General features: G+C 29.1%; 1 protein-coding gene across 3 annotated transcripts; it reads right to left on the bottom strand.

The window, feature by feature from the left end:
* Positions 1–1,239: 1,239 nt before the first annotated feature.
* Positions 1,240–26,949, bottom strand: LOC111679252 (MAP kinase-activated protein kinase 2). Of its 3 annotated transcripts, none has more exons than XM_023440783.2 (7): positions 26,701–26,949; positions 5,714–5,950; positions 4,101–4,240; positions 3,832–3,896; positions 3,550–3,756; positions 1,394–1,818; positions 1,240–1,336 (listed from the first exon to the last, which is right to left on the bottom strand). In XM_023440783.2, the coding sequence occupies exons 2-7, from the start codon at positions 5,903–5,905 to the stop codon at positions 1,244–1,246; spliced, it is 1,122 nt and encodes a 373-aa protein (XP_023296551.1). In that variant the 5' UTR covers positions 5,906–5,950; positions 26,701–26,949; the 3' UTR covers positions 1,240–1,243. The 3 variants fall into 3 exon arrangements, with proteins under 3 accessions (XP_023296551.1, XP_023296552.1, XP_046802165.1); XM_023440784.2 differs by having other exon boundaries at positions 1,403–1,818; positions 26,701–26,946; XM_046946209.1 differs by lacking the exon at positions 26,701–26,949 and adding an exon at positions 26,338–26,355.

The following is a 26,949-nucleotide window of genomic DNA, read 5'->3' as shown; positions in this document are numbered from 1 at the left end:
ATTTTTTTGTTTGTTCATATTTATTTAGCAATTTGTTTCCAGTTAAAAGAATCTTCATTGTATATATGTATTGATTGTGTTTGTTTGTTTGTATGTATCAACAACATTTATGTACAACAATTTTAACATTAATAAATTTTCATTTATAAACATTTAGTAAATCAATTTTGATATTTTCAACAAATTTCCGCTCGAAACATATTTATAATACACAGACTTTTAATTAATTAATTAATACACCATAATTATTGTATGTATTTTTTATTATTACAATAATAATAATTTTTTTGTTAAATAATTTTATTATTTATTTATATCATTCCTTTAGATGGCTACAAAAGAGCTATAAAAATACTTGTGTTTTATTATTATTATTATATCTTTTAAGTTTTTACCAAAAATTAAATGAAAAAAAAGTTAATATTTTAAAATAATATTTTCTTTTGAATGCGTTTTTATAAACCTTTATAAACTAAAAAGAATTTATTAGTAAAATGAATACCTAGAGCGTACATTATTAAGATTTTGTTTTTAATTTTCATAGTTTTCACCTTAACAACAGTTTCCTTTAGAGTTTTTTTTTTGCAGTTATATTAATAATTATTATTAACTATTACAATTTGTTTTTTTTACTTTTTTTGTTGTATGTATATAATAATTACATTTATATATATGTTTGTATAATATATATATAGAGCAATGTTAACTTTTTTATTATTTTATATAGTTATGCATGTATTTAAATTATTTATTGACTTAAAGTTTTAACATATTATTAGTATGTATTTACTCGAATTTTGTTATTATTAATATATTTTATTTAATAATATTTATTTAAGTAATTTCGTTTTATCGTTACATTGGTTTTCTCAAGTGTTTTTTGTTTTTTAAGCTTTTACATAGTAAAGAATAAGTTTATTTAAACAAAAAACAACTGAGTTATAAAATTAAAAAAAAAAAATAAGCAAATATTTTGCATAAAAACGAAATAAACATTTTTCCACAGTAAATAATGAAAATATAGCAATTGTAAAATCCTTTACACACTAACAAATTCAAATTTAATTATTGTTAAAAAAAAACAAAAGTCATTCATTAACATTTGTTGTCCTCTTAATTTCTTTAAAAATTTGTCTCTTTTTTTTGAGGGGGGGGGGGGCAGACATTATCTTTTAAGTCAAATTATTGTTAAAGTGTTTATAATTTTAATTGAGGCTTTCTTCTACTTCGGCTTTTTTCCATTCTACTTTTTTTGAGCAGCAGTCATTTCCTCAATCTTTTTTCGTCTTTTACTTAATAAAGCGTTGTTTGATTTATCCAAGGCCTTGATGTGCATCTGCAAGGTAAACACAAGCTATTATATTTAATCTCTTAAACTATATCATCCTCTCACCTGACTCACCTGATCATAATCAACTCTCATTGTTGCCAAGGATCTGGTCATTTCTTCTTGCACTTCAGGCCATGTTTCTTCGCCCTCTTTCAACATACGTCCTGTACAGAGTGGTGTCATTGGTACTTCCATATACTGGGCAATCCATTTATTACGCATTACTTCTTCGATGGTCAAACGTTTACTGGGATCTACATTTAACATGCCTTTAATTAAGTCCTTGGCCGATTGGCTGACATTTTTCCATTCTGGATTGGGAAAATCATATTGACCGGTACGTATACGTTTCTTCATGCCCGGCGATATGGCTAGACCGTTATTACTGTAGAATGGTGGAAAGCCACAAAGTAGAATGTACATAATAACACCTAAAGACCAAATGTCACAACTTTTGTCGTATTTCTCGGGGCCCAAAACTTCGGGAGCTGAAAAAAGTTATTGAAAAAAGTTTGTTAATATATTTTCCATTTGTTGAATAGGTTAGTAGTTAAAGTGAAGTTCACCTGTCAGACTACAAAGTTTATTAAATTTTTAAATTAAAATTAATCTTCGAAAGTTGTTTTTGAATACAGTGAATAACAGTGTCTAGTACTCAAAAACATCAAAGGGGATTAACATCAGAATCAATTTATTTTTAGATTAACTAATCTGATTATTAATTGGCATTTGATTGTCAACTCAAAAACCCACGTTCAAGGATAACGCTAGTAAGAGTCCCTAGACATAGTTACTGATAGGAAATCTCTATAACTGATGAACTTGCCAGGAATGGTGCGATGAGTGCAGTCTGAACCCGACTCATTTACTGGTTCAGTCTGAAATATATGAATAGGCTAAAATCAAATATTTAAGCGAAATAACCTGTCTCACTTCGAGGCCAATTTGTCTCCCAGGTCAAGCTTTTTCCTTTGCAGGAAGCATATAAGATTGTTGCCAACTACGTTAGAAGAATGGATGTCATTAACATCGAATACTGAGAAGTTGTTATAATAAGGAGGAAGAGGAGTCAATATATCACCTCCTTTGCTATTGACCATCATTCATTTAGAGCAGTGAACTCTGTTTCGGTACTCTTTCTTGTTTGGTGGAACTATCTATCAAGGATAAGCGTAAAAAAAATCATAAACTTTGTGAATCAAACTAGCTGGATAGTAGATAGATACTACCACTAGGTCATCGTAACGGGATCGCAATTGATTGGACCCATGTAAGCCACTCATAATTGATTGAGTAGCTACTCTTAATACTTAAACCTATTACTCAAGAGTCAATACTTTGTAGTCTTATTCAACTATACATGTATTCTGAGGCAAACAGTTGAATGGAACTAAAAGGTAAAGATCGATATCTAAAATCATAGCCTCCCACGATAATTTAGTAGGACACTAGTCCTAGTTTAGGGGCGATATTTATTATTCAATTAAATTAAAGCCAATCTCAGACTTTAATTATTACTTCCACATCCTGCTTAAAGATCTACAATCATTGTTTTGATAAAAACAGTTTTGATAAACAGTGACGTTGATTTAATTTTGTTAAATTTAAATTAACATTATTATAATGATATTCTGACGTCTATCACCGGAAAAATAACGATGGATTGTAATTGCGTTGGGCTTCTATAAACTCCGAAAACCTTAAATCTGCATAATTAGAATAAATAATGCTAGACCAATAAAAGTCAAGAACAGAACATCTTTTGTGAAAACGAAAATATCAGAAAGATATTTTGCAAGTTTATAGATGACTAAATATAGGATGAATAGTGAAACCCTAAGATCTACTTTTAGAAACAAACCATAGTAATTCAATCAAGACAAAGTTTCACTCATATCTGTAATTTTTGTGGTATCTTGACTTCATAAAGTTATAACGAGAAAATATGGATAGAAATATTAATAGAAAGGTTTTACGTATAGCCATTTACGTATAGAAATCCAAACTGTAGGATTTGAGAGTATTAACTTTGATCACCAACTATCTTCCTATCTAATGGCTATGTTTATAACGATAATATATAGGTTTTACTTATAGCCATTCGTACTACAGTTTGGATTTGAGAGTATGGACTTTGATCGCCAACGATCGTCCTATCTAATGGCTATGTTTATATGCTATAGAATAACCGTTATCTATAATGGGAAATCATTACTTACCAACATAATATGGTGTATAGCATGGCGTTTGTAGGGTATCCTTGATAAGGGTCTCTTTGGCAAAGCCAAAATCTGTTAATTTTAAAATAGCATTTGGATGTGGCGATGTGTATAATAAATTTTCAGGTTTCAAATCACGATGAGCAATATCACGACTATGCAGAAAATGTACGGCCACACAGATTTCATGCATTATTTGAGCAGCCTCTAAAGGAAAAAAAAACAAAACAAAAATAGGTGTAAAGTTATAAGTACTTTAATAAACTACAAATATTTACCAACCTCTTTCGGTAAATGCACCATCTGCATTATCTTGTATACGTTGAAAAAGTTCACCACCCTCCATGCTAAAAAAAATACATAGAGAGATACAATGTTTATAAAACACAAATAGTTATTAGATAAAGTGTAATCTAATAATTGTATATAAACTAAACGTTATCATCATTTAATTAATTCATAATTATAATTATTGTGCAACAATCTATCATTCTATCTAACTAGTGTCTAATGATGTTATTAAATGAGATAATGTTCAATGTACTACCCACCATTCCATAACGACTAAGAGACATTTATTACCAGCATATGTATTCTCATAGACATCGGCAATATTGACAATATGACGACAGCTACTGACACGCCAATGTAGGTCAACTTCACGTCTCGCTTTAGGACTGTCCAATAAAACCTTTTGTTTTAATGAAACAACGCAAAAGAGAAAAATAATAAATTAAACATTAGATGGTTTTCATAAAAAATTTATAAAATCGAATTGCAAATTGAGTTAGTTTTGCATTTAGCATTATTTATAGACCATTTCCAAATGTTTTCAGCAAAAAAAAGAAACAATTTTCAAATTAGGTAGATTTTGAAGAACCTTGTAATTTATTAAGTCAGATTAAATTGAAGAAGATATTCCTATATGAATATATTTGAAATGATTTATTTTACGAATTTGAGTTTAGGAGAATGATTTCATTTGATTCATTTCAAACACCATTTGAAGGTTAGGTTAAAGCGCAAGGCTTTATTCCAAAAATAACCATGAAGTTTGTCAGATTATATAGGACCACTTACGAAATTGACTTTTATTAAATTTCGGAAGTGGCCCTATATATTCTGCATAGCCGTTTATAATCATATTGAAATTGCCGCTATAATTTCATTATAGTACACTACCGTTACCACTAAATAAGCGATACCGAAATGTACCGAAATAACGATAACGCTAAAATACTAATACCGAAATAAGTCAAAATACTGATAACGCTTAAAAATCGTTACCGAATTAAGGCAAAATACCGATAAAGTTAAAATAGAAATACCAAAATAAATAAAATAAATGCCAATACCTCTACTTCATCACCGTATTGAAACGGATTCCAACCTTGATCATTATTATAAGCAGGATGTCTTTGTAAAGTTCGATACTCATTAGAAACTATAGAATCCAGTATAGTCTATAGACTAGACTATAGGCTAGACTATAGACTAGATTTTAGACTAGACTATAAGCTAGATTATAGACTAGACTATATACTACACTATAGACTAGACTATAGACTAGACTGTAGACTAGACTATAGACTAGACTACAGACTAGACTATAGACTAGACTATAGACTAGACTATAGACTAGACTATAGACCAGACTATAGACTAGACTATAGACTAGACTATAGACTAGACTATAGACTAGACTATAGACTAGACTATAGACTAGACTATAGACTAGACTATAGACTAGACTATAGACTAGACTATAGACTAGACTATAGACTAGACTATAGACTATAAACTACACTAAAGACTAGACTATAGACTGGACTATAGACTATAGACTAGATTATAGACTAGACTACAGGCTAGAATATAGACTAGACTATAGACCAGACTATAAACTAGACTATAGATTAGACTATAGACTAGACTGTAGACTAGACTATAGACTACACTATAGACTAGAAAGTCTATAGACTATATAAATGTAATAATTGTTAGTACTTGGCTCTCACACTATTTAAAGATTACATTACTTCAAATTCGTACTATTCTTTTTCATTTGGAAATGGTGTAAACTATTGTGTAAAAAAAAATAACATTTCAGAATACTTGTGATTCACATGGTTCTTCACATACGATTTATTATATAAATACATACCTTTAATGCATATTTTTGATTTGTTTTACGATTTGTACATTCAACAACTTTTCCATTTATACCCAAACCCAATACTGTATTTGATATTTCATAGTCATCGACTAGAGGCGTGGTTTTAGGTGTACGTTGCTGTACATGCTGCTGATGTTGTCCAGCACTTTGACTCATTGGTGGTTTGGCTATTTTAAACATTTTATTTCAGTTTCTTATCCTCCAATAACTTTCTGTGTTTGCAATCTGAAAAGAAATGAATAAAAGATGTATTTTATTAGACGTTCATGAGCAATTACTTTAGTTTATTTTAAAGAAGGATTTATATACATCAAATCCATAGAAATACACATATATCTCTATTAGGTTTGTTGTGAGCCCCTTATCAGTTCTTTAGGTTAGAATCGAACCCACCACATATGCCCTAACAGACTAGAACACTAACCACTAACCTGCTAAAGAAATTACTTTAACATCATTTAATTGTTTAGGTTATTTATTAAAATTGACTTTAAGCCTGTTATCCTTATAAAATAACCTCTTCCTTATACTCCTTTCAATACCTTTTATTTAGTAATATTTCTCCGGAAGTTGCCAATTTAAATTTAAATGTTATAGGTTCTTTTGTATATACAATAAAATTCAATATTTTAATTATTTTCCTTTTCGTTTGTTTGCAAAATTTATTTATACTTGTCCTTTTTCGTATTGTATATTCTATTTTATTTAAGTATTTTTTTTTGCTTGGGTATTCATTCTATCAAGGCTTTACCATGTTCATGTTAACATGTGTGTCAATGTGTGTGCTGTTCATGTCCTAATTGCTTTGTTGTGCAAAAATAAATTACAAAAAAAGTTCTTAAGGATTTTTGTTTATTTGTCGAACCCTACACTATGTAATGCCAAGCGGTGATCTAAGGAAACTGTTAAAAGAAAGTGATCTTATGTATGTCTCAGGGATATCTGTAAGTTGAAGGTTAGACCCTTTAGGATATCATTTCATTGTCAAATTCGGTTAAAATTTGAGGTTATTTTTGACAAACTTCTCTTTTTTCACAATGTTGAGTTGATTGTTACCACTATTTTTATATTTATCGATAATTTAGTTAAAAGTTTTTCTTTTCCAATTTCAAAGATCGACTTACTACGTTCAAATGGCACTGAGCATTAGGGTACAGATTCTTCTTAAAAATTATATCCTTTAATTAAATAGCTGTTAGGTAAATTTAAAGACCTTCGGTCCAGTAATACAGAATGTTGTTATGCGATTATTAACAACTCTGGTAGTCTGGTTCCATTTTTAAAGATCGACTTAGGGCGGGTTTCTTACTCATCAGTTAAACTAGGCTTAACTTGCTGTTAGATTAAACTCGGACCAAATTTAGGCGGACTTGATTGTGTTTTTCAGTTTTAGATTTAAGCTCAGTTAACTTTGTTTGTATTGCCAAGTTTTCCCTAAAAAACATAAACAATGAACAGCTGTTTTTTGCAAACAATAGTTTTGTAAAATGGAAAATTTTGGAAAAATGTTAAATAAACATTTAAAACAATAATAAATAAAACAAAACAAATCAGAAAATTGCAATTTACTTAAAATATTAAGTTTTTGTTCTTCCGAAATCATTGTTTTATTGTTTTTGTTAATTGTGTTTTCTCACTTATAACTTGAATTTAATTGGCCAATTACACTCAGTTAAACTAAGATAATAAGTATCTTTACTGATAACTGAAAAATACGAAACATATATTAAACCAGGTTTAACCAAAGAATAAAGATTATCTTTATCAGAAAAACTCGCCCTTAGTAAGTTTAAATTGTACTAAACACTAGTACAATAAAGTTTTTTTTGAGAATAATGTAGTCTTATTAACTGTAAGAGATCTGTGGATCTGTCATTATGTATTTAATAGAGGAGGTGCGTAAATATAAAGATCAGGCTGATATTTGAGAATGTTGTTATGCGAATTTATCAAGTTATCTACATATTTATTGTACCTATTTCATTAGTCGACTTTGTCTGATAATAAATTCTCTTTTTACATCTAAAAATATAAAACGTGCATACGTTATACATATTTCTTTTTTATGTTCAATATTTCACTTGAAATTGAATGTAAGACAAATAAAACAATAAGTAAAATATGTAGCTCAGAAGGTCAATATATTTCATTATTCAAATTCAATATTAAGAAATTCATAAAATTGTACATATTAAATTTAAAATTTCTTAGAAAACCTATTTATTTTTTGATCAAAAAAATTTCATATTCTAAATTTCAAATGTATGAGATTATAGATGGGTATATACGGGTACGATTACAATTAATAATTCTACTAAAAACATATCATCATTTAAAATTACAAGGGCCAAATTTTGGCAATCGAAAGCGAACGAAATTTTTAATAATTTGTTTTTAATTCTATTAAGTTTTTGAAATATATCGAATGCCAGAATTTGGTTGAAAATATTAGTTAAACTACGCAGTGTTGCCATACAAAACAACAGAAAACGTCACTGTTTGTTATCAAAACAATGCATGTTTTATAAAAAAGAAGAAAACAATTGTATAAGTAAAATGGAAATTAATGAAAACTAAAATTTAAAGCAAAAAATATTTCGTGAAGTCCTTATAATTTATACTAATCGATAAATAAAACATTTTATTGTTTATTTTAATAATTGTATTAATCAGCTGTTTACACTTTTGAATTTCTTGCACAAGTTTAAACCACTTTCATTGGGCGCTTAAACTAGCAAACAAAATTAGCTGTTTTGTTTTATTTATTATTGTTTTAAATGTTTATTTAACATTTTTCCAAAATTTTCCATTTTACAAAAGTATTGTTTGCAAAAAAAAACAGCTGTTCATTGCTTATGTTTTTGAGTGAAAAGTTGGCAATACTAACAAAGTTAACTGAGCTTAAATCTAAAACTAAAAAACACAATCATCGGTTAAAGTCCACCTAAATTTGGTGCGAGTTTAATCTAACAGCAAGTTAAGCCTAGTTTAACTGAGGAGTAAGAAACCCGCCCTGAGTATAAAAAAACAACTTTCGGAGTTTAATTTTAATTTTATCTCTAATCCTTCACCTAAAGATTGGCCCCAAATGGAGTTCGAGATAAAAATTTTCTATATCCGAATCTGCCCTCAGAATTTATGCATCTCATCTGGTTTGCAATTTGAAAAATCACAATTTTGGCTATATTTGTGAAGCATTAACCTTATAACCATCTAAAATTCTAAGCTGTCGACTTTAAAATAAAGACTTAAGCTGTCTTATATTTTTTCTTTTTTCGAGATATCTTAACCTTAAGCTTGGGGCAACCATACAAATGGGCAAAAACATGAGTTTTCAAACTTCATGGTACGATTGCTGATGTGATGGATACATTCTGATTAAGATTTGATAAATTCTGATTCGTTTAAAATTTTCTGAGACGCTTTAACAGCGCGAAGACACCCTTATTTATGAATCTGTTATCTTTATAATCTGAAAGTTCAATATGTTGAACTTTAAACAAGAATTAAGCTCTATTGAGAACAAGAACTGTAAATTTACAACAGATAACCAGCAGTTCGACGGGACAGTCCCGAACTGACCACTTAACCTACCACTTGTGGTGGCCCCTAGCCACCTGACTACCCGGGTGACAAACAATTTTAACATGGGCTTGAACTACGATTAAGTCAATCGTCACTCTACACCCTTCAAGGAAACAATCAAAAGACGGTGGTAATCTCCAAATGGGTTCTTGGAAGTCAGTCATATTACTAGCTTTTTAACTGGCGCTTCTTTTCTTGCTATAACACTAGGACATGGACGTGTTCTAGGATAGTGACGATTTACTTTTATTCTTGATGAATGGCCCAAAACATGCGAACAGGTGGTAAGATATTAATGGAAATAAAGGATAAAAATTTCAAGTGTCTACTCTCTAGAATACTATGGGACATTAATCGGACGATTGACCAGAAATATATAAATTTGAGGCAACCAGATCTCCAAATGATGGGTAAAATAACTACTTTCGCAAGTACAACAAAAAAACTTATAAGAGTATAATCTTTAGGTTACTTGAGGATAATAAAGTGACGACGGTGTCCGCTCCCGCTTACAAAGAGGACACTAAAGTGACTACTGTCTTCATACTCGATTACAAAGGGTACATTTGTGACGAATGACCCAAAACATACGAATTACATTCATCCAGGTGCTTAACTATTAGTGGAAATTACTGTCTTTTTCGTATGCATTGACTCTGTCGAACTGCTGGGTGTATTAAAATTACAACAAATGTAAAAAATTGAAATCGAAAACCATTTCGTTTGGATGCTAAATTTATAAAAGTGTTGTTATTCCCTTTTGCATTTTTGGTAACGATATAATATAATTAAAATTAATATAAAATACATAATATTCCTAGAAAATACTCATAGATATTAAATTTTATCCTATAAACATATACAAACATTGTTCGCTGTTATAGTGTTGTGTGTATTTAATTCCCAGAATATATAAATTTGATTAAATGAGTTTCATTATTAAAGTAAACAGTTAAGACATTAATTAAAATGGAATCGATAGGTAGGAAAAGAAAATAGATTATGATGTTTTTGTCATGCACACATACTTAATGTAATTTTTGTGTATTTCTTCTTATTAGTCTAAGACACTTTAGGTGTTTAAATGAAATTTATTAAAGCAAAAAAAAAAAATATATAAATAATCCTGCTTTATCCTGTAATTTATAGAATTTAGTAGTTCACTACACGTGCCACCTATTGTAATGCTTATTGAGACTATTGAAGATCCAAGCAACACTATGTAGAAATATTCAAAACTGCTCTGAAAGCAGTCACTGGTTCTGAACAATACCTAAATGATACGACAATTTAGTTTAAGTAACACAAAGTCGTGTTCCTTGGAATGTCACCAAATTGGAAGCTGCCTTATTCATATCAGGAATAAAGTTGAACTTTAAATGTAATTGTGTTGCATACACATTAACAATTTTATATTTTTCCAGTAAAATATTTTTCTGAAATAAAGTATAAGTCGAGCTCAATTCAAAAATTTTTTGGAATTAAATCAATCTTAAATTAATCACATTTTTAAGTCACATCAAGTAAACATTCGTGTTTACATCCAACAAAATATTATTAAAAAAAGAACATAGTGATTCAAAAATCAAAAAACTATTTTCTATTAAACTTCCTTTAGATGTACTACATCGGATTGATGCAAGTGCGAACTTTTCTAAACGTAGTGATGCATAGTAGCCGACGGATCGATCGTCAATAATTCAATCAAATATGTGTTCGATAAGTTTTCTATTTAAAATCACCAAAATCGGTACATAAATAAACAAAATTCCATAACAAATAATAATTTATATAGAAATCATATTACCTAGCTCCCGTATATAAGGCTCAACTCCGAAAATCCGGACACAACTTTTATAGGATTGGTGCATAAATGAAGATAACTTTTATATTATGTTCACTTCCGAAAATCATTTAAAAGCACATTATCTATATATTGATCGTAGGTCCCCTATTCGAAGTTTCTAAAAAAGCTGGCATTTAGCGTGCACATAACTTTAGACGAACTGGCTAAAAGCTGTTAAATGCATACTAAACGCACAATCATCGGACGTTCCTGATCGCATACGAGACACAAAATATGTCGAAAACATTGAAATGCTGATCCCACATAGAATATCTTGGTAAAGCGAAACTTTAGAATAAATATCCGTTGGGGTTCAAAGTGGGCCTGAGATTCTAAATTGACGACCCAGAAACAGAAATATACCATCGTTTACCTAATCATAACACAAGCTAACAGGCAGAAGTCCGAGCAATGAAGAAAATTGGACTAAAATTAAAAGGGTGCACACAACCCTTCATATATTTAGCAACAGCCTGAAGGCAATTAGGACAATATTAGGTAATAGAATTAAATCTAAGACCGTACTATATTGTAACTGAATACTCTCCCTGAGGTTAGGTTTCCATAATATGTATACTAGGCCACTCGAGAATAGTCGGCAATCAAAGTTCGAATTTAATAGCTTTAAAGGGAAGGGAGCTCGTGGTCAATTAACCTGACTATTGGTGATATAATCCCATAAGGTCTCTTGGTATATTGAAATTGTAGGTAGAACCACAAAGGTACTATGGGATGACCCTGATGAGAGCAAGACGCGAAATCCGAAATTATTATGATGATACGTATTCTAACTGGACATGCAGATTCAGACTTATGTAGAGCAAGACGAAAAATCTCCTCAAAATGAGCAAGTCTGAAGTTACTATGATAGTACGTATTCTGAGTGGACACACGGGATAACGAGCACATTTATGCAAAATTGGACTTGCGGATTCAGACGTATGTAGAGCATGTGGTGTGGACAATGAAACTCTGGAGCACTTTATTTGCCAATGCCAGGTATTCGTAGTAGTTAGATTGAAGTATCTTGGGAGTGATGTTATTCCGGAAATAACATTCCTGACTGACACTGATTGGAAGATTCTTAGGAATTACGTTCAAGAAACTGAGTTTCTGAATATTGAAAAATAATTAATTCAGTTCTTTTTTTCTCATGATAAGGATCGCACAACAGGCTGAAGCTGTTTTATCTTTTAATTAGGATCATTGCAAGACATATTTGAGACGCTATCACAGCGTAAAAGGTGAAGCTATTCTCTCTTTGAATTGAAATCTTTGCAAGAATTATAGTTGCAACTAAAAAACTTTTATTGCTACATTTCGCCATGTATTGTGAAATTGTATTATATTTATTTAAGTTAAAAGTTTTATTAATCATTACTGTGATCAAAGCAATATTTAACTGTATGTATCTAATTAAAGAAATTGAGACGATTCATTCTTAATCATCAAATGTAAGGCAACTAAAAATTGCTCTACTGGAAAATTTCTGATAAAGTTAGTAATTTAAATAAATATTTTATATTTACTTGAAATCTACAAATACATATGCGGTATAAATAACTTAAATAGGGTAGAAGGTAGAAGGACCATACGCCACGTTTTTTTGAGGCGACCTCAAATTAAAACCACAATACATATTCTTAATTTTTTTCTTTGTTCGGATACTTAGATATGTTGACTTTAGTTTTATTTCTTTCAATTTTTCTTAGGTCATCCTCATGTACATATTTTCTTAACTTTTCCGCACTGACCAAAAACGGCTATACCGCCCCATCCATGGGGTAAATGCGCCAAAGGGATGGGACAGATTTGTCATTAGTAAAATAAAAGAAAAAATACAAAAATAAAAACTTATTTTGCTGTTTTATACCTTAATTCATTATACAAAGTATAATATATCAGATATTTATTCTTTATTTCACAACTTAAAAAAAACATCTCAAGCATTACATTTTTGGCATATTTGGCGCATGTGCCCCACGGCAGTTCTGGGGTTTAGTTTTAATTTTTTTCGGGCTTCAAATTATATTATCGAAAATTTTATTATGTCTTATTGTTCACTATTATTGACATTCTAATACTGACCAATATATTTTTTCTATCACAAAAACTAAAAAAGTTAGCACAAAAAGTTCACACAGTGAAATATTTTCACAGTCCTTTGAAAAACAATTAATCATGTCTGCCTCCCATCATATGTAAAGTTAATGTTTCAAATTCTCAGGGATGATAGATAATCGATAAACGAAAACAAATTTTATTAATTCGATAAAATCGATTACTCGGTTTTCAAGTTATTCGCATTGACAGATGTGCCCCTATGGCGAATGATCCCCCTTCTACCCTACTATGAGTGTATGAAACAATAAGTAGGAAAATGGTCCTTTCAATCTTTGAAATCTTAAAATTAAGATTTTGAAGTAACTGGATATTGAAGTTTGAAAAATAAAAAATATCGTATAAAGAAATATATAATTAGTTTAAAAGCCCACCTTTAGCTCAAGTTGTATGCAAACTTATATGTATGCATAATGCATACTGCCTTAATGCGCTATTAATATCTTAAATAAATACAAATGATGAGACAGTAAACGAAACTATGACGTCAGAACACGACAACCACCGACCGACGTCTATAAGTTAAATTTAGAATTCACAGGAGTTCATATTTACTTCAAAAATACATTAAAAGTACAAATGAAGTCAGTTTACTCTTTGAAAAGGTCAGTAAAATAAATAAAAAATCTTTTTAAATTAACTTTCCTAATAAATTTGTTTTTTAGTTATGTTGGCTTTTTGTTTTGTTTTATACTCATTTAAAATGCATTTAAATAATTTATATCAAAATAAAAACAAAACAAAATCATGCCGCAAAAATAAAACAAAATTTAAATATTCCATAGAGAGGCCATGATGATGACGATAAATAATATTGTTGTTTGCCACTGCTAATGATGAGGAGAAGATGACTCAGCACGATCATATTGTAGTTAATAATAAAAACTTGTGAACTGTGACTTAGAAAGTGAAAACTTTTTTGTTTTTAGTTTTTATATTTTTATCGAATTTAAACAATCATATAAACTGGTGCCTAACTATTAAGTCTGTCGCTGACAATTTGTCTTTGTATTTATAATTTTGTAAATTAATGATTGCTGCTCGTTGTAATTCAAACACAATTTAATGCAGTTGTAATTTGTTCATTACAAAATTATTTTTTTAAGGGAAAACTAGTTTTTGTTTTAAAGTTTTTTTTTGTTTAGATGGAATTTTTTTTTTCGTTAAAATAGTAAAAAATTCACAAACTACTTAATTAAAATAAAACTTTGGACTGTACTTGTAAAAATGTTGTTAAATTTTAATTTAATTTTCCAAACACGTTTAAATACTTTGTTCTAAAATGTAGAGGTTTTTTGCGAATATTTAATAAATTTTAAAAATAATTTAAAATATATTGAAGTTCATGTGAGGGTTTTTAAATACTTCAGTGCAATAAACTTAAATTTTAACGTAACTCAATGGTAATATTTTAGATTATCGACCAGTCTCTATAGTCTTGACTATAGATTAGTTTACAGTCTTGGCTATAGATCTATCTATAATCTTGACTATAGATCAATCTATAATCTTGACTATAGATCAATCTATAATCTTGACTATAGATCAATCTATAATCTTGACTATAGATCAGTCTATAGCCTTTATTAAACACCAGACTAAATTCTTGACTAATGATCAATCTATATAGTCTTGTCTATACAATCTGTAGTATAGATATAGATCTTAACTATAGATCAGTCTATAGTCTTGACTATAGATTAGTCAATAGTCTTCACTATAGATTAGTCTATAGTCTTGACTAAAGATCAGTCTATAGTCTTGACCATAGATCAGTCTATAGTCTTGACTATAGATCAGCCTATAGATCAGTATATAGTCTTGACTATAGATCAGTCTATAGTCTTGACTATAGATCAGTCTATAGTCTTGACTAAAGATCAGTATATAGTCTCGACTATAGATCAGTATATAGTCTTGACAATAGATCATTCAATAGATCATTCTATTGACTATAGATCAGTCTATAGTCTTGACTATAGATCAGTCTATAGTCTTGACTATAGATCAGTCTATAGTCTTGACTATAGATAGTCTATAGTCTTGACTATAGATCAGTCTATAGTATTGACTATAGATCAGTCTATAGTCTTGACTATAGATCAGTCTATAGTCTTGACTATAGATCAGTATATAGTTTTGACAATAGATCAGTCTATAGTCTTGACTATACTTCACTCTATAGTTTTGACTATAATTCAGTCTATAGTTTTGACTAAAATTCAGTCTATGGCCTTAATTATAAACCAGTCTAAAGTCTTGACTAGAGATTTGTCTATATTCTTAATTATAGATCATTTTATAGATCATCCTATTGACTACATATCAGTCTATAGTCTTGACTGTAGATCAGTCTATAGTCTATTGTCTTGACTATAGATCTCAGTCTATTGTCTAGACTATAGATCAGTCTACAGTCTTGACTATAGTTCAGTCTATAGTCTTGACAATAGATCATTCAATAGATCATTCTATTGACTATAGATCAGTCTATAGTCTTGACTATAGATCAGTCTATAGTCTTGACTATAGATCAGTCTATAGTCTTGACTATAGATCAGTCTATAGTCTTGAATTATAGATAGTCTATAGTCTTGACTATAGATCAGTCTATAGTCTAGACTATTGATCAGTCTATAGTATTGATCAGTCTATAGTATTGATCAGTCTATAGTCTTGACTATAGATCAGTCTATAGTCTTGACTATAGATCAGTATATAGTTTTGACAATAGATCAGTCTATAGTCTTGACTATACTTCACTCTATAGTTTTGACTATAATTCAGTCTTTAGTTTTGACTAAAATTCAGTCTATGGCCTTAATTATAAACCAGTCTAATGTCTTGACTAGAGATTTGTCTATATTCTTAATTATAGATCATTTTATAGATCATCCTATTGACTACATATCAGTCTATAGTCTTGACTGTAGATCAGTCTATAGTCTATTGTCTTGACTATAGATCTCAGTCTATTGTCTAGACTATAGATCAGTCTACAGTCTTGACTATAGTTCAGTCTATAGTCTTGACTATAGATCAGTCTATAGTCTTGACTGTAGATTAGTCTATAGTCTTGACTATAGATTAGTCTATAGTCTTGACTATAGATCAGTCTATAGTCTTGACTATAGATCAGTATATAGTTTTGACAATAGATCAGTCTATAGTCTTGACTATACTTCACTCTATAGTTTTGACTATAATTCAGTCTATAGTTTTGACTAAAATTCAGTCTATGGCCTTAATTATAAACCAGTCTAAAGTCTTGACTAGAGATTTGTCTATATTCTTAATTATAGATCATTTTATAGATCATCCTATTGACTACATATCAGTCTATAGTCTTGACTGTAGATCAGTCTATAGTCTATTGTCTTGACTATAGATCTCAGTCTATTGTCTAGACTATAGATCAGTCTACAGTCTTGACTATAGTTCAGTCTATAGTCTTGACAATAGATCATTCAATAGATCATTCTATTGACTATAGATCAGTCTATAGTCTTGACTATAGATCAGTCTATAGTCTTGACTATAGATCAGTCTATAGTCTTGACTATAGATCAGTCTATAGTCTTGAATTATAGATAGTCTATAGTCTTGACTATAGATCAGTCTATAGTCTAGACTATTGATCAGTCTATAGTATTGATCAGTCTATAGTATTGATCAGTCTATAGTCTTGACTATAGATCAGTCTATAGTCTTGACTATAGATCAGTATATAGTTTTGACAATAGATCAGTCTATAGTCTTGACTATACTTCACTCTATAGTTTTGACTATAATTCAGTCTTTAGTTTTGACTAAAATTCAGTCTATGGCCTTAATTATAAACCAGTCTAAAGTCTTGACTAGAGATTTGTCTATATTCTTAATTATAGATCATTTTATAGATCATCCTATTGACTACATATCAGTCTATAGTCTTGACTGTAGATCAGTCTATAGTCTATTGTCTTGACTATAGATCTCAGTCTATTGTCTAGACTATAGATCAGTCTACAGTCTTGACTATAGTTCAGTCTATAGTCTTGACTATAGATCAGTCTATAGTCTTGACTGTAGATTAGTCTATAGTCTTGACTATAGATTAGTCTATAGTCTTGACTATAGATCAGTCTACAGTCTTGAATATAGATCAGTCTAAAGTCTTGACTATAGTTCAGTCTATAGCCTGGCTATAGTTCAGTCTATAGTCTTGACTATAGATCAGTCTACAGTCTTGAATATAGATCAGTCTAAAGCCTTGACTATAGTTCAGTCTATAGCCTGGCTATAGTTCAGGCTATAGTCTTGACTATAGATCAGTCTATAGTCTTGACTATACTTCACTCTATTGTTTTGACTATAATTCAGTCTATGGCCTTAATTATAAACCAGTCTAAAGTCTTGACTAGAGATTTGTCTATATTCTTGTCTATAGATCAGTATTAAAAATAAATATATTTTTAATTTTTATTATAAAATATCCTTTCAAAAATTTTTAATGTTATAACTTAAATTTAAATTGTCCACAATTTAAACACAAACTCGTAACAATTGTTGTTTCTAATAGATTATTATTTAGCAATATATATTATTATTTTTTTAATAATAACTCGTTATTAATATGTTTATTTATATAATATACACTTATTTGTTTAAATAATTTGACTATATTTTTTATAGCTTTCTTTACTATGTATAATTTTTTCAAATAACATTTAATCGTTAATATTTTTGTGGCTTTTTTTTCAACAAATATACATATGTATATATTTGATTGATTGTTAAGTGGACGTTGCTTTTCAAAAAATAATCGTTACTGATAAGGTTCACTGCAAGATTTTATTTATTATTATATTTTTTTTCTACAAATGTTAGTTAAATTTGTTGAAAATTAAGTAGAAGAAAGAAATGTTCTGTAATCAAATTTTTAATGGGGGAATGATACCATTGGGAATGTTTTGATTGCAACACACTCACATACTTACAATTAAAGTAAACAACACACTTTTTTAAACAAATAATGGAAAAAGTTGATAGGGGTTTAAGGGAAAGGCACCTTTTATTTTTGTTTTCAAATTATGTATATAATAATGTATTAACTTGTTTATGAAAAATAAATTATATTATATTTTATTTTTCTTATTTTAATATTTATTACATAGTCTAGACACTACTGTTTAATATTCCTGACAAATTTTAGCTTATTAGGTCCCATTATTTTTGCTTTATCGTACGAAAGAAATTTTTAACTTTGATTGAACATATTTAAAGGCATCCCTATAAGCCCTATCATTCTCCAGGGTTAAACTAACAATAACTGTATTAATCATTTGATTATTTTCAGAGCCGTTATAACTAACTGTAATAGTGTAGTTAACAATCTTCTCTATGAATTATTGAGTTTAATACATCATTTAGCGGTTTACTTATCTATTAGTGTCGATCATAACTCATTTTTTGCGTTTTTAACAACCATTTCATTATAGCGATTCTAACTCAGCAAAACAAAAACAAATTTATATGCGAAAGAAATAGAAAATCCATTCGTTTCACTGATAAAATCAGTAGTTCTTTTTTGATGAATCATGCTTTATTTAATTGTTAGCAGTAATGGGTTCATATATTTAGATAAACAAATCATTATTCAAATGGATATGGAAAACCAAAGTAATCGATGATTCGATTCTTTTTTTACAAATTAAATTTATTTTCATATCATCAGCTATGTTTCGATTCTTGTCAATTTTAAATGATGATCTATATAATGTTCAATGAGATCAACTGATCCTACAATAGAAAATCGAATTGCATAAAATCTATAGCTGGTTTAAAAGCAAAATTGTTACAACTTTTTTAGGAATGTTAACTAGTTATTGATTGATATAATCATTACCAAAAAGTGGAACAAGTTCACAACAGATTTGGGAAAGATCTATGCCTGTTGTCGTTTATTTATCTGTCACTGTCCGAAAATGCGGAGCCTTAAATGTATCTGGCTATCCCGAACATCTGATGTACATGGTCAAATGAAAAAAATAGATATCGGGACAGTATTGTATAGTAGGATCTTTAAGCTAATATCTTTAGGGTAATATAATAAAAGCGACATTCATTTATACTGGACATCAGATGCACCCGATTAAATATCAGAGGTAGAAATTGTAGTTAATATATGACCAAGGAAATCTGCTAATATAGAAACGGCTCTAAATCTTAGATCCTTAGTTTCAGTTTGTGGAAGGAAGGTTAAGAAATGTTTTGCACCATAAAAAGGACCAACTTCACTCGGAGATAAGTATGAAAAATAGTGAAACAAAAAAATGTCTTGCACCGAATCAATTTCCCCAAGAATATCGTGTAAGGGAATCAGAATTTACTAAATGTCTGATTCCCCTAGTAGATTGCTTGAGTACTACTATATTCTCAAGTTTGTAAGATTCTTGTATGAATCCTTATACTGCGCTTATCTAGTTCTAAATGTATTTTTGTTTCGTTCTACGTAAGGCAACAAAGATCAACCTATAATAGCAAAAGATGGGTTGTTTTAATCTCCTGTTTTGTAATCGAAATAATTTCTTCGGTATAAATTTTGTCGTCAAATGTACAGTCTGTATTTTATTAGACTTTAAAAAAACACTATTGACTTGTTTACCAGAGGTAAACTCGATATAGGTTTCAGGTTCCTAGGTCTACACAACCCCACATTCCAAAACTATCCAAACTTTTGAAAGTGTATTTAAAATCCTTACTAGTGGACTTCCAGTGGACCACTTAATGTTATGGAATGATGGGTAGGACGCAAAAGATCGGAGAACGAAAATTTTCCTTAATGGAAGAAAATCTAAGGTTAGTTTGATAATACGTATACAAAGTGGTCACACAAGGACTAAGGGCCCATTGTCCAGTTCTTTGTCGTAATTTGATTCTAACAAAATGACATCCAGGAGCCATAGTTTTAATTATCGAACGATAGTTCTTCTCATCGAAATATAACATTTGAACTCAACATTCGGGGCACTTTCACCAAATATATGTTGTACTTGTGATTAAAGTATAAAACAGCAAAACATTATTTTTGTAATTTTTTATGTTATTTTACTAATGACAAATCTACCCCATCCCCTGGCGTATTTACCCCATGGATTGTGCGGAATCGCCGTTTTTGGTCAATGCGGAAAAGTTTAAAAAATATGTAGATTAATATGAATTAGGAAATTTTGAAACGAATAAAACTAAGTATCCGAACAAAGAAAAAAATTAAGAATATGTATTGTGGTTTTAATTTGAGGCCATCTCAAAAAAAACAGTGGCTATGGTCCCCTTTCTACTTTAACTCACGTCATTCTCAAACAGGTATTAACCCTTCTGTTTTTATTTAGCAATTATGACGCAACTGGCTTAACTAATGTCTGTTAATAAATTTATTTTATGAGCCAAAGCAATTTTAATTGTATTTACTTAGTAAAGAGAGACACTCTTTTTTATAAATACTTTTATGTTATCTATTGACAACATGGAACCAATGCATTTTTTTAGAGTTAAATAGAATTGATAAAATTTAATACGTTGAAAAACACTTGATACGGGGCCTAATTAAAGCAGAAGGGAATTTTTTGTTTTATTTAGTTTCTCTTATGTTTTAATAAATTTATTCGTTAATTTATTGATTGAATAATAGCGTGCACAATAAAATGATAATTTAAACCGGCTTTTTTTAGGTTCGTTAAATATAAATATGTATGAATTTTTTACTTTATTTAATATTGTTAAAAATTTCTCTCAAATTACTTTTTACTATTTCTCTTTTACACCATACTGCTTTTAGATTACCCTACAATTACAAACTAATTTCAAATTACTCACTATTAAATAAATAAATAGATTTCAATTTCATATAAAATTTTTATAGGTTTTTAATATTGCAAAATATTATGTTTTCCTAACTATTTGTTTATAAATTATTTTATTTCGTTAAATATATTTTATTCAGCGGCGTTAGAGAAGGTCACCCACTCAAATGTTTGTTTGTTTTTCGTACTAAGAATTTTAAGTTTATTTCTTTTGTTTATACTATTGTTTAGCTAAAATATTATAATTAAAAAACCTACAATCAATTTTAACAAAACAAAATTGATGAGAGACGAGTTTTGAAGAAGAAACATAACAAAAAAATCTTTAAAATTCTTTAATCGTACGAATGATTATTAAAATGATACGTTAAATTCAAATTGTTTGGAAAAGATATATAGATTAGATTAGATATATAAACAAATATTACTTTTGCAATTCCCCTTTGCAAATGTTAAGCGGTATTAATAAGTGTGCGGCAATTTATTATTTCATTTTTTTAAGGAATGTATCTTTTAATTAGGAAATACACAAACTTGTAGATGGAGGTAGTCATTTTTTAAATGAATTAGTACATCATTATTTTTAACTCAAATCATTTCATTTTAAGTTTTTTTTTGAGAATTTTGAAGTAATTTTTATGTTTTCAAAATGTTTTTTTTATTTATTATAGACAATTGATTTCTTGGAAATTTTGTAATACTTTGAAAATTTTAGAAATCTATAAAACGGTATAGTGTTATTTGAACTATTTATCAAAAAATGAACAGGATTTGTTAATACTGTTAATACATGGGTGAGCTTTTGTGACAACTCACCAACGCATAATTGTTTATTTTTCTCAAGCTATCCAAACTCTAACCACCAGTCGTGTCGGCCTTATTTCACGGTGGTCTTTTTTACCCCTAGGGTGAGCTTTTGTTACAACTCACCAACGTCTAATTGTTCGTTTTTCATGGAGGTGGCAATTTTTGCACATGGTCCTACCGATTCATGTGGAAGGATTATGCTCAACAACTCAAGTTATCCAAACTCAAACCATTCCTGCCCCATTGCTTAAGTTCTGAGATGTTAAAAAAGATCACTTCTGTTTACAAACAGAATTTTCACCAAAAATACCTGGACAAGGAAAAAAATTCAATGGTATCACTAGAATAGGATACCTTTCATCTATCGCCATTAAACCCAGCACACTTATCATTGACACACCCACATAGAGCAAAATCAGCCACACTCTAGGTATGCGGGCAGGTAAGATCCTGAACACCAAATTATTTCCAACACTTTGTCCCACAGTCATAATGTCCTTAGACCTTATGACACACAAAATGGAGTCATAATGTCCATAGACATAATGATAATTTCAAAAGTGTTACATTTATCCATTTCAAATAGTCAATTTATCCAAAAAAGACTTATTTAGTATATTAAACATAATTATAAACTTAAAAGTCCTATAAGTCGGGTTCAGTTTTATGGGTCCTAGGTGAAATAATGGACCGATGTTAACTATTTTCAATAAGTTCGCCTACAGTACCATAAAAGATCTTGTGCTAAATTTCATTGAATTATCTAAAAAATTGCGACCTGTAGTTTGATTACAAGGTTTACAAGCTCTATTCGGGGGTTCATTTGTATGAGGGCTAGGTGAAATAATGGACCGATGTTAATCATTTTCAATAGGGTTCGTCCCAATTAGAGGATCATGTACCAAATTTCATTCAATTATCTTCAAAATTGTGGCCTGTAGTTTGATTACAAGGTTTACATGGACGGTCAGACGGACGGACATAGCTTAATCGACTCAGAAAATGATTCTGAGCCGATTGGTATACTTTAAGGTATAGATCTAATATTATAAAAAGTGACATATATAATGTCCATGGACATTATGTCGCTTTAAGGTGTGTCATAAGGTCTATCTATATTATGACACTGGACATGACAAGCCACCTCAGTTGTCTCAGCTCCACCGATTTAATCCCGTATTATAGATTTAACGGTTATCGTGTTAAACCCAAAATATGTTTGCTCCGTTTTGTGAGCTGTACAATTTTCAAGAAAATATCCTATGAGGGACACGATTTTTCATGTTCAATACAATATTTTACCCAGCTTCCAAAAATATTTGTTTTGTTTTAAGATTGTTCCCAAAATATTTTTACTCTACGTAGTATGTTGAACTACAAAATTTTTCTAAATTTTTATGAAGGTAGGACCATAAATTATCGTATCCCCCATTCCCACATATAAGATATATAGACTTCCTACTGCGAAAACCAGTTCTTATGTCTTCAACTGCTAAAAATTCTTTTTTGGGGATAACTTTCGATATTAAAAATTCTGAATATGATAGGAAGATCTATTTAATGAGATCCAAAAACTGAAATTAGTCACATGTTGAGTAATTTATTATCCTTACGATAAAAAATAAGTACACTGAAAATAATCCATGCCTAATATACACGAAAAATGTTGTACATTGTACGAAATGCTTCGTGGTTTCGCACCACGAAATTCTTTCGTAATATATACGAAATTGTATGAAATATTTTAGTAAAATGCAAAAAATAATTTTATATAATTTAGAAAAAAAAATTTGTTCATTTTACGGTTTTTTTTAAAGACAAATATTTTAGTTCTTTTAAAATAACTATTGTAAATTTAGAAAAAGATTGCGAATTAAAAACAAATTTTTTATGTTTTTAAATTAAATTTTACAGAAATTTAGGCAGCTAATTTTTAATTTAACTCCCTTAAAATTACGAAAATAACAAAAAAAAATTGTAACAAAATAATTTTTTTGTAAAATAAAAAATAATTATTGTATATTACTAAATAATCTTGTTACGAAAAAAAATCGTTACTTTCGTTAAATATTACATGCCTTAACGAAATTATTTTTGTAAAAGAAAAAAAGTTTCTTAATATATACAAAAAAGATATTACGACAGGTTTTCGTACTTTCGTAAAATTAGAAAAGGGGTTGATAAAACAATATTTCGTATTATACACGAAATTTTCGTATATATTACGAAAAAAGTAGTTACGAAATTTTTTCGTAAAGTTAAGCATGGATTATTTTCAGTGTAGGTATTGAGAAAATGGTACTACAAGTAACCATAAAATTGTCCATACAACGAAAATAATCTTTTTCAATACTGAACATTTCAAATCACTTGACAACCCTTTTTAAATCTCTAGTAAGACACCTTGTTAGTTGAAATATATTGTGTGCATTTTAAGCAAATTATACTTAATTTTATGCACCATTTGCAATTTTATTCTTCAAACGATTTGCACAAATTGTCCAACTTAAAATCTATTATACAACATTCATTAAGAATAGCATTTGATTTTGTTTTTTATTATTTAACATTTATTTAGTATACAAATAGATTTTTATTATACATTTTCGAAATAAATTTTTCAATTAAGTTTCTTTTTTGTTTAACTAAATCGAATCAATTTTACCACTGTCATATTTTCATATTATTATAATTTGTTGCCTTTATTAATTAATAACAAATGCATTCACATACAAATGGAAGATTTTGTAAGAAATTTCAGTTTGTTTTTCTCCGATTTGACGGTATTTTTTTCTTTTCGTTGTAGTTGTGTTTTTAATTTTCTATGAATTTTCATTCAATAGTATTGTGTGATTTTTTTTACTCTTTCAATTGACCGTCAAATGAAACTTAGAGACATTTTGTTGTTGTTGTCTTATTGTGGTGGTGGTTGTGTTGTTGTTATTGTAGATTGTTTTTTAGTTGTACATGTTTAACAGGGATGCGGTATGGAAATTAGAAAAAAGTACCAAGAAAATTGTACTTTTTGGATTATAAATGTACCACGATTTTGATTTAACAAATTGAGAATTACATTTAAGAAGAGATTTTTTTCTTTTATAAGTATTGGTCCATTTTCTTTACGGTTGAACCAATTTATTTTGGATATTTTACAAATGGCATCACTTAAACCGGTACCCTTAAACTATACATCTTAGACTCATAACATAGTCTCAATCATGGATTTTTTACAATATTGAAAGAATGGGGCCATATTGCGAATGAAGTAGTAGTTTAATTATTAATGCACAACTTTTTAAATGTAAGTTTGGTTTTAAATATAAGTTTTCATTGATTTACTTATTACATTTACAAATGTATTCTTCTTTTTACACACATACATATGTATGGTAACATATACTAGACTATAGACTAGACTATTAACTATAGACTAGACTATAGCCTAGACTATAGACTAGACTATAGACTAGACTATAGACTAGACTGTAGACTAGACTATAGACAAGACTATAGACTAGACTATAGACTAGACTATAGACTAGACTATAGACTAGACTATAGACTAGACTATAGACTAGACTATAGACTAGACTATAGACTAGACTATAGACTAGACTATAGACTAGACTATAGACTAGACTATAGACTAGACTATACTTTAGCCTAGATTATAGACTTGACTAAAGACTATTGACTAGACTATAGACCATACTATAGCCTAGACTATAGATTAGACTATAGCCTATACTATAAACTATATCCTAGACTATAAACTTGACTAAAGACTAGACTATAGACTAGGCTATAGACTAGACTATAGACTAGCCAATAAACTAGACTATCAACTAGACTATAGAATAGACTATAGACAAGTTTTAAGAATTTATTTAAGACTTCTAACTACTAAAGAATAAATTCTTCTACTCAGTATATTGCACAGAAAACAATGCCATCTTTATCCGAAATTCATTACACTTATTAAAAATGCGCGATATCCAATCGTTCGTATTCCATCACCAACCCAAATATATATATTTTTTTGGGAATATATTTAGTGGAAACATAATATTTATTAAAAAAACACTTTTTACAACCACTTGTCAGTTATCATAATTTAATCACTAATACATGTACTTTACTAGCTTTAATTGTACCAATAAAAGTACTTTTTTTTTCCTCTAAAATTCTTTCATCACTGATATATAGACATAAAATTAAAATTGGGGTCTGTCCTCTCGCATCATCCCATTTTTTAAAAGGCAGAGGTGGAGAACAAGAAAAAAAATAAAACAGAAAAAAGTTTTAAAAACAAACAAACGAACACAGCAAATCATGATGCAATTCAATAAAAATGTTGTATTTTTTGTATTTGGATTTGGTTTTTATGCTTTTTATTTTTTAAACGAAACCTTTTGTTGTTGTTGTTTTTATTTCAATTATTTCTGATAAATTACATGTGATTTTCAATCATGTTTAACACTTTTTTTGTTTTAATTTCTTTTTAGAGCAAATGCGTCATATTTTTCACACTCTTTTATTTTATTTGTTTTTTTATTTTTGTATTTCAATTCTTCTTCTTGTATTAAAAAAAAGATTTCGCAATCGGGGGTTTTCACTTTTATAATTCTTGCCCATTTAACAATTATTCAATTTCCTTGCGTTTTCTTCTACTCAAAGTTCACTATTTTAAGTTGTTTTTTTAATTGGTAATTGTTTTCCAACTTTAATTGACTTTTATTTATTTAGTTTGGTGTTTTTTAACTTAAACCTACCTGCTAACACACACGCTCGTTTATTTTAGATTTCTTTTTTAGTTTTCTTTAAAATGTTTATTTTTTTTAGATTCTCTTCTTTGCGTGAACACAATAATGAAAAAGACACAACAAAACGTAACCAGTCGAAATAAACATTCATTCAATTCACTATCAAAATTTTTTTATTTGTATAAATTTTGTTTTAATTTTCTTGAGCAAATAACGAACGAAAAACGAAAACTACCCGCTGTAGAAAAAAGCGCACTT

The sequence above is a fragment of the Lucilia cuprina genome, chromosome 3 (assembly GCF_022045245.1).
Source record: "Lucilia cuprina isolate Lc7/37 chromosome 3, ASM2204524v1, whole genome shotgun sequence".
Lineage (NCBI taxonomy): Eukaryota > Metazoa > Arthropoda > Insecta > Diptera > Calliphoridae > Lucilia > Lucilia cuprina.
The sequence above is the reverse complement of the archived record's forward strand: the minus strand, read 5'-3'. Positions and strand labels throughout refer to the sequence as shown.